The 10,000-nt window shown below is 37.9% G+C and overlaps 2 protein-coding genes across 3 annotated transcripts in view; one reads left to right on the top strand and one right to left on the bottom strand.

Moving 5' to 3' along the window:
- Nucleotides 1-1,032, bottom strand: part of LOC143028584 (uncharacterized) — a 1,777-nt gene extending 745 nt beyond the window's left edge. Inside the window, exon 1 of the mRNA XM_076190907.1 lies at nucleotides 838-1,032. Within this exon, the coding sequence (XP_076047022.1) occupies nucleotides 838-997 (160 nt within the window). The 5' untranslated portion in view covers nucleotides 998-1,032. The remainder of the gene's footprint in view (nucleotides 1-837) is intronic.
- LOC143028578 (uncharacterized) overlaps nucleotides 1-6,797 on the top strand; it is a 30,092-nt gene extending 23,295 nt beyond the window's left edge. Inside the window, exons 1-3 of one of the 2 annotated variants that reach the window (XM_076190901.1) lie at nucleotides 5,144-5,163; nucleotides 5,288-5,461; nucleotides 6,530-6,797. In XM_076190901.1, the coding sequence (XP_076047016.1) occupies nucleotides 5,160-5,163; nucleotides 5,288-5,461; nucleotides 6,530-6,750 (399 nt within the window). In that variant the 5' untranslated portion in view covers nucleotides 5,144-5,159 and the 3' untranslated portion in view covers nucleotides 6,751-6,797. Of the gene's footprint in view, nucleotides 1-5,143; nucleotides 5,164-5,287; nucleotides 5,462-6,529 lie in introns of those variants that run through there. The other variant, XM_076190899.1, reaches the window with a different exon arrangement.
- The last annotated feature ends 3,203 nt before the right edge of the window (nucleotides 6,798-10,000 follow it).

Raw genomic sequence — 10,000 nt, 5'->3', positions numbered from 1 at the left:
CCAAGTCTCGTACTCATAGAGCATAGTTGGTATTATTCAGTGTTTGTAAACTTAGTATTTGAGGTAACGGGAGAATGTGCTGAATTCACTATTATCTGACTAAAGACGTTATCACCAGCGTCGATCGTTGAAAGTTTAAGTGAAAAAGAACCTTGGTTACAATATTATCTATTTCAAATATCAAAATATCTTTCCGTCATACATAGCAAAGCTGAATGATGAACTGAGAGATTGAAAACCCATACCAATGTTGGAGGTACTATTGGAATGTTCTTAGATTGGTCAAGGTTTGTGTAAGTCAAGTCAAATTGTAGTTATTGAAATGGAGGTTGGAGGGAGAGTGTGGGAGGAAAAATAGGACAATGTGATAATCCCTCAAATTAGGTTCCGTTTTCATGACCTGTAGATTACATCATGCGACCTAACTAATGACACTGTTTTCTAGACACGGGTTCGAATCCCGCACTCTTCTCCGATTGGCAAAAGTGACCTTGACGAGCCCCAAGAGTCCCTGAAGCACAGAGGGCAAGGGGGACTGCTTCGGCCGCAGGCACTCAGCGCCTCCTAGCGTAGGCTCCTCCTGACGACCGTGTTAGATATTTTGACCATCGATCGTAGTGAATTGAATTTAAGCTTTGGGCCCAAGATGTGAGGCGTTGGATGTTTAGATAACTGGTTTATGAATTTTGTGTCAAGCACCGAATGATTTTAGAGGCATGGCCCCCAACCTCCCTCACCCTTCTGAATGCTAGTGACAAAATAGAAATAGTAATAGTGACAATAATGGTGGTAATGATAATAGTAACAGCAATAATAATAATGATAACAACAACTCACTTGGTATTCCATCACAGCATTCATAAGGACCATCACGAATTTTGCAGTAGTATTTGCAATGAAACGGGGGTGGTATGGGCGACCTGGAGTCGGCGTGACAGACCAGAGTTGCCAAAACGCCGACCACCACCAACAACATCAGCTTCATGCAGGTCGCCATCTTTGTAGCTGAAATTGAAAACAGTCGTTCATATTTATTATAGAATGTCTGAGTTCAATATGGAACAATGATATGAAGGTTAATATACATTCAAATAAATATTATTGTTTTTTCTATTTTTGTGTCTGTGCCCATTATTGTGTTGAAGATGGAGGGTGGATTGTTTAAGGATGTGTTATTCTATTAATTTTAGAGGTGCACCACATCACAAAATGATAGAGAAGAAATAACTCACCTTCTTAGCACAGCTTGAATTGCAATACTGCTCGACAACGTGCCCTTGCAAGGACTTTATACCTGACCGAGAGGACATTATTGCCAGATACCGCAGGAGGAACAACATTATTTCCCCAAAAAAGAACAATTCATCTTATCTTACATTTATATTTAAACATTATCACAGTGCGAAGATATCTAATCACTCTACAAAGCTCAGGTAGAAAATAAATATGTAATATGAATATATGGCAATGCTGTTTCTTCGAACGTGAGTCAACAAAATTGTCGACATTGGGTGAACTCCTTTGAACAGGTTTTACACACACACACACACACACGCACGCACACACACACACACACACACACACACACACACACACACACACACACACACACACACACACACACACACACACACACACACACACACACACGCACACGCACGCACACGCACGCACACACACGCACATGCCATTTGGAACAATTTAGATGAGAAAGTGGTGTGTGCAAAAACAATACATGAATTTAATAACAGTTTAGATAGAATGAGATACGAAGGCGGGACACCACGAGCATAGCTCCCCTTGCCGTAAAATATAACTAGGTAAATACACACACACACACACACACACACACACACACACACACACACACACACACACACACACACACACACACACACACACACACACACACACACACACACACACACACACACACACACACACACAACACACACGACGTATAAAGAACTGATTTACATTTATTCATTAATTTGTTCATGTATTTATCATGTATTTTGTCACATAATCATCTATATGTTTATTCATCTTTTCTTTATTAATTTGTTTATTTCTTTGTTATTGTATTTGTTCGTTTGTTTATTTACCTATTATTCATCTACTAATATGTTTGTTTATATATTTATTTTTTAGCTAGTTACGTATTCATTTGGATATTTATTTACTTACTTAATTATCTACTTATGTATCAATTAAACTATCTATTCATTTATTTGTTTGTATATTCGTTTATCTATTCATTTATCTATTTGTTTAGTTGCTTTTTTAGGTATTTATTCATTTAATAGCATATTTATTCATATATTCATTTACTTATTTGAATATCTATTTGTTTATCTGTTACTTTTGTATGAGGAAAATAGCATAACCGTAACTGGAAGATTACATAATATGTTTACGTCATATTCTTCCATTTTTTTTTAAGTCTCGTCGATACATACGGCAAAACAAAGAAAAACCAAATATGCATTTTTTTAGGAGGAAAATCCGTTGGCCCTTCCTGGAAAGGTCGCCTTCTACCATTTGGCTGACGTCATGTGGATTTTTTTTTTTTTTTTTTTTCCAGGACTGCGTTCCAGGTTGGCATTTGGCCGGCTCCCTACTCTGGTCTGGTCTGGCCAGGTCTTTCAGACATCTTCCAGTATTGCCTGAAATCCTTTAAATTAATTATTCTTTAGGAAGGAGGGAACATTTTTATATATCTATCTATATACCACCCTCTGGGGGTATTTGCTGGATGTTATTGTGAGGTAAAAATCTGCTCAGTAGCATGGAGCTGATACTTTAGGGTCTATATGGGGTGGGTGCCCCTACAGACCAGATCCAGATCAATGCTAGAGGAAACCTCTACTCAAAGAGAAATTATGCTACTTTATTATGCTGTTTCAACAGGTGAACTAGTACATTAATGAAACTCGCCTGTGCATTTTCTCACCTATATTTGGCACTTGAAATACGCGGCGTAGATCGTTCTTAATCTATGTTCACCTAACTGCCACTCCCCAGGTCGGTCGTGGTTTATATACCACTTAAATGCTGAAGTCACATTTGGTGAGAGGAATTTATAGCTTTACAATATTAGCCTTATTGTTCTTAAAAATGAAATGTTTAAACATAGGTTATATTATAAAATGTTTAGTTCTATTATATAATTATTTCTTGTGATTTAATTTGTTTTCGGGTTTATTTGGAGATGTAGTGTATGTGTGCGTTGGAGATGTGTTTCTGGATAATTAGCCATTATCACGCACTGATCATATAATGGATAGTCGGCTTGGGGCGTGGATAAATGTTTGGTCGTAAGTGTGTTGTGATGTACTCTAAGTTTTCCATAGGCAATGTTACAATATGTAAGGTTACAATACTGCGACTGTCCCTCCGTTATGCTGTCCCTTCCTCTACTATTAATACTGTCCTGTACCACTTCTCTGAGTGTGCATTTCTATTTTCGCTGGTCCCTGTGGTAGGGGAGAAAGAATGCTGCCACCGAGTGCTGCCAACGGGACGGAGGATAGGACTAGACATCCTGCTCTCTGTAGTCCCAAAGGAAACATTCCTAAAATAAGTAAAGGCATTAGAGGATCTGGAAGGAGTTTTATAACCAGAACTCAAAAGTTTGTGTCTTTTTGTGTGCGTGGGTGTGATATAGATGAACATAAAAAGAAAGAGAAAGGTAATAAGTTTGTGAAAAGAAAGATGGATGTGTTGGTAATGAGTGAAACCAAGTTGAAAGGGGGGGGGTGAATTTGAGTTTGGGAGTGTAGAAGGGAGGATGTAGGAAGTGAAAAGAGGACAAGGGAGAGAAGGGGTGGCTATACTAGTAAGTGAAGAGATAGGAAAGCTTGTGGTGGAGTAGAAGGAGGTTTCTTCAAGGTTAATGTGGAATAGATGAAACTGGAATGATTGATGTAGGCTTTTGTAAGTGCACATGGGCCTGGTAGTGAGAAAAGTGTAGAAGAATGGGAATCTTTTAGATAGAATTAGATGAGTGCATAGAGGGTTTAGGGAGAAATATCAATGTAGTGGTATTGGGAGATCTTAATGCTAAGGTGTGTTTGTGCGTGGTTGTGCGCGCACGCGCGTGCGCGAGGGCTGCGTTGCTCAAAAATTAAAATTGTATATATATTCTCTTTTCATTTAAGTCAATTTGAATTTGACCATATCTCGTGGCTGCTTTGCTCCTCTATATCGGGAATATATATATATATATATTATATATATATATATATATATATATATATATAGATATATATGTATGTATTTATATATATGTATATGTATATGTATATACATATATATATACATATATATATATATGTGTGTATATATATGCATATATAAATATATATATGTGATTATATATGTATATATATATATATATATATATATATATATATATATATGCAGAAAAAACCACTGGGAAATAAGAAGCTTAGTCCGAACGTTTTCGTCTATTTAAGACATTATCAAGGAATACACAGTTACAGAGACAAAGGTGGATATACATAAAGTAAAAGACAAGCTAGGAACATGGGAAGTACATACAAGATGCTTCACAATCAGTGTGTGTACTTCCCATGTTCCTAGCTTGTCTTTTACTTTATGTATATATATCCACCTTTGTCTCTGTAACTGTGTATTCCTTGATAATGTCTTAAATAGACGAAAACGTTCGGACTAAGCTTCTTATTTCCCAGTGTTTTTTTCTGCATATTATTTTCACGTGTGCCTTGTGAATTACTGCAATATATATATATATATATATATATATATATATATGTATATATATAAGACTGTTCAAAGGAGTTAGGCCAATGTCAATTTGGTCGACTCACGCTCGAGGAAATAGCGTTGCCATATATTCATTCTACATATCTGTTTTCTACTTGAGCTTTGTAGACTAACTAGATACCTCCGCATTGTTGTACTGTAATATGGTTTAAAAATAAATGTAAGATAAAGGTATATCCCTTTTGGGAAATACCGGTGTTTCCCCTCCAGTATCTGGCAATAATGTCCGCTCGGTCAAGTATAAAGTCCTTGCAAGGGCACGTCATCTCACAGTAATTTAGGCTTCGCTGGAAAGGTAAGTTGTTGCTTCTCTACCATTAGGCAATCCACCTTCCACCGTGAACACAATAATGGGTATGGGCGCAAGAATAGAAAAACAATAACATTTGTTTGAATGTATATTAACCTTCATAACGTTGTTCCATATTGAACTTAGAAATTGTATAAAGAAAATATAAACGACTGTTTTCAATTTCAGCAACAAAGATGGCGACCTGCACGAAGCTGATGTTGTTGGTGGTGGTCGGCGTTTTGACAACTCTGGTCAGTCACGCCGACTCCAGGTCGCCCATACCACCCGCGTTTGGTAGATGCAAATACTTCTGCGATGTTGGTGGTGGTCGTTATGAATGCTGTGATGATGGATATCCAAGTGAGTTGTTGTTGTTGCTGTTGTTGTTGTCATTATTATTATTATTATTGTTATTGTTTTTGTTATTATTATCATTATTACTATTATCATTATCATCATTATTGTTACTATTATTATTACTATTTTGTCACTGACATTTACTATGACGAAGGGGGATGCCACCACTGCGGGGTTTGGGGGGGGGGCATACATCTAAAATATCTAATTATTTCACACAAAATTCATAAACCAGTTAATTATCTAAACATCGATCGTTTCACATTTTAACACCATTAACAGTAAACCATAATCTTGGGCCCAAACCTTAAATTCAATTCGCTACGATCGATGGTCAAAATATATATCTAACACGGTCGTCAGGAGGAACCTACGCTAGGAGGCGCTGAGTACCTGCGGCCGAAGCAGTCCCCCTTGCCCTCTGTACTTCAGGGACTCTTGGGGCTCGTCAAGGTCACTATTGCCAATCGGAGAGGAGTGCGGGATTCGAACCCGTGTCTAGAAACAGTGTCATTAGTTAGGTCACATGATTATAATCTACAGGTCATGAAAACTGAACCTAATTTGAGGGATTATCACATTGTCCTATTTTTCCTCCCACACCCTCCCTCCAACCTCCATTTTAATAACTGCAATTTGACTTCGCTTAAACAAATCTAGACCTATCTAAAAACATTCCGACAGTACCTCTAACATTGGTGTAGGTTTTCAATCTCTTAGTTCATCATTCAGCTTTGCTATGTATGACGGAGAGATATTTTGATATTTGAAAGAGATAATATTGTAACCGAAGTTCTTTTTCACTTAAACAAACTTTCAACGGTCGACGCTGATGAAGACCGTGGAAGCCCAGTATGATTATATCTTTAGTTAGTTAGATAATGGTAAATTCAGCTCATTCAATCCTTAACTCAATTACTGAGTTTACAAACATTGAGTAATGCCAGCTATGATCTAAGAATACGAGACTTTATGGTTGGGGATGATATGTGGTAAGGGGCATGAACTGGCTAGAGTAGGACTTATGGTCTCTTACAGTCTCCTTCATTCTTGTGTTCTTATGTTCTTCAGTTGATGAACGATGCTACAACTCTGACATCGTTTACGTGGATACCAACTACTGCCCTCCTTGGCGCATATGCGCCGGCCTCCTTGAACACAAGCAGTGCGGAACGATCAGAGAGAGATGTAGTGGCAACGAGTTCTGCTGTCCCCTGTTGAGGGACAAGGGAGATCCTATCTTCGTTTGTGCCTACGATATTAATCAAGTTCCATACTCCTCAAGTCTATAGTTGTGTGACTCTTTTTTATGATAAAAAATAAAGTTGTTTGTACTTGATTTCACGTTTTTTATGTACCCCTAAAGTGAAGGATATTTGAAGGTCGTTAGGATTGACGACAGATGGAGTTGTTATACAAAATGGCCAACTTCTCTTGAACACGGTTATTGAGTCTAATGGAAACTGAGGAGAATAAGGGGGAAGAGATACACCGTCACTGGCACATGCATTTCAGTGTAACAAAGAACTAAGATTCGGCTGAGATTATCATTTGGTTACAAAAATTGGAACGAAAATTAGCGCTACTGAAACGAATCACAGTCTGAGTAGATAAAAGGGATTCCACATAAGTTCTGAATACCTGAGCACACATCACTTGAAGAGGGTACTCAAGAAACTTGACAGAATATAAAAGTTTCACCTTTGATTACGTTGATATATATATCTTCCTCCTCGTCCACTTCCCCCTCTTCTTCCTCCTCCTACTCCTAATTAACCTCCTTTTCCTATTCCACCTCCTCCTACTCCTCTTCTTTCACTTTTTCCTCATTTATGTAGCATAAATCCTGAACTGGAGTTTGGAAATTTTTCTCCTAAATCTAAGGTTCCTAGTCTATGCTTACATACGAATACATTCTAATGACGTCACGGCGGAGTGGAGTGAGAATTTAACCATAATGCCTAGCGTCAGGAATCTCCTAGAAAAATGCAAATAAACGAAAATAACATTTAGATTAAATTCCTGGCCTTACAGTAATAATAATAACAACAACAACAACAACTGGAACAATAACAACAGTAATAATAATGATAATAATAATAATAATAATAATAATAATAATGATAATAATGATGATGATGATGATGATGATGATGATGATGATGATGATGATGATGATGATGATGATGATGATGATGATGATGATGATGATGATGATGATGATGATGATGATGATGATGATGATGATGATGATGATGATGATAATAATAATAATAATAATAATAATAATTAATAATAATAATAATAATAATAATAATAAAAATAATAATAATAATAATAATAATAATAATAATAATAATAATAATAATAATAATAATAATAATAATAATAATAATGATAATAATATCAATAATGGTAATAATAATAATGATAACAACAACAATAGTAATCATAATAATAACAATGATACTGATATGATAGAGATATAATCCAAATAAATACATCTATACATATACCAAGGGATTTTTCCCCATTAGAAAGGAAGTAGCATAATTCTACTCCCACCCATTTCATCCCCACATGCTCCACTCCCATTCACCACCCCTCCCTTCCTCCCTCATTTATTGGCTCCTCCTGGATGACGGGTCATCGCTGCATCTCGCCCATCACACAGGGTCATAAGCAATGTAACAAGACACAGCACATCCACAACAAAGCCGCTTAATTTAATCGGCGACCCCCTTACCGTTACCTCGTGCAGAAAGAGAGAAGACGGGGAGAAATCCATTCCGGCTGAGTCAAAGTATTATTCACATATAACCATTTCCCAACCCCCATCCCCCACCTACTCCCTTCCATGCATCACAGCATCATCCGTATACGTACAGCCATTCACAATTCACCCCTATCTTCTGTCTTCTCCCTTCCTCAACAGACATCCCCTTTTCTCAACGCCTCTTTCATCCCATCCATTCATCTCATCCTCGGTCGATCCCCTCGCTTCATACCACCCATGTCCGCCGCTTCTCACTTCTTTTAATAATCTTTCTTCGCTCATTCTTTCCATGTGTCCAGACCGCCTTAATACTTTTTCATCAACCCTATCTACCAACTCCTTTTCCACCATCGTTCTCCTCCCCACCTCATCGTTTCTCACTCTAACCAACCTAGTAATACCTACCACACTTCTCAGACATTCCATCTCAAACACATTTAAGCTCTTCCTCTATTATTTTCCATGTTTCTGCCTCGTACAGTGTTGTCGGCACAATCACTCCTTGATACAATTTCCTCTTAGCATCCACTACCAATTGTCTATTTCTCATTACACTTTTTAACCCATCAAGGCATTTACTTGCTTCTCTCAGTCTACATTCTACCTCCTCCTTCACTCCTCCCTTTTCCGCCACATGCTCCCTCATGTATCTAAAGCTATCAACTTCCTCCAGTCTCTCCCCCTTAATACTCACTTCCAATTTGCTGCCATCCTCTCCACTTGTACATCTCATCACCTTACTTTTACCCATGTTTACCTTCAACTTCCTTCTTTCGCACACCTTCCCAAGCTCTGTCACTAACTTCCTTAATCCCCTCTCTGATCTTGCTACAAGCGCAGTGTCGTCAGCAAATAACAACTGGCTTATCTTCCATTTTCTCCATTTTCTTTAACCATCTCAAGTCTCCTGGTCATTACCCTTACATTTACCTCCCGCATCCCCCCATCCATGTATAAATTGAACATCCATGGCGACATGACACATCCCTGGGAAGTCCCACCCCGACCTCAAACCACTCACTCTCTCCATTTCTAATTCTATCACAGGCTCTACTATTCTCGTAAAATCTCATGACTGCTCTTAACAGCTTTTCTCCTATCCCATATACCTACAAAACCTCACACAGTGTCTTTCTGTCTACCCTGGCATAAGCCTTTTCCAAATCCATAAAAGCCCTTAAAACATCCTTAACCTTTACTAAAGCTTTCTCATATCTATCTTACCACAAAAATCTGATCAAAGCAATCCTTATCTTTCCTAAACCCACAATGTTCTTCACCAATTACTCCTTCCGTTCCTCTCTTAATCCTCTCGGTTAAAACCCTCCCATAAGCCTTCCCAACTATAGTCAACAAACTGATCCCTCTAAAACTACTACACTCACATTTGTTCCCTATTTCCTTGTAAAATGGAACCATACAGGCACGTTTCTAGTGTTCCGACACTCTACTCTTAGACAAACATTAAACAACCTCACCAGCCAGTCCACCATCACTTTTTTAGACACTCCGCATGACATTTAATAACTGTTTTCACCTCATATTTTCTTATTTACTCATTGATTATTGCCATTGGCTTAACGCCTCCCACTGCAACCTCATTTCTCTCCCTAACCTCCTTCACATTTAGCTAGTTCCTAAAATACCCTGCCCATCTTCCTCCTATCGCCGCCTTTTCCATTACCATTTCTCTATCAGCACCTTTTACCTTTTCTTCTATACTTGATTCGCATCCTCTTCCTCTCTTGATTTCATTCCAAATGGCA

Source organism: Oratosquilla oratoria, chromosome 9, assembly GCF_046742065.1.
Source record: "Oratosquilla oratoria isolate Oo_2021 chromosome 9, ASM4674206v1, whole genome shotgun sequence".
In the NCBI taxonomy this organism is placed as follows: Eukaryota; Metazoa; Arthropoda; class Malacostraca; order Stomatopoda; family Squillidae; genus Oratosquilla; species Oratosquilla oratoria.
The sequence above is the reverse complement of the archived record's forward strand: the minus strand, read 5'-3'. Positions and strand labels throughout refer to the sequence as shown.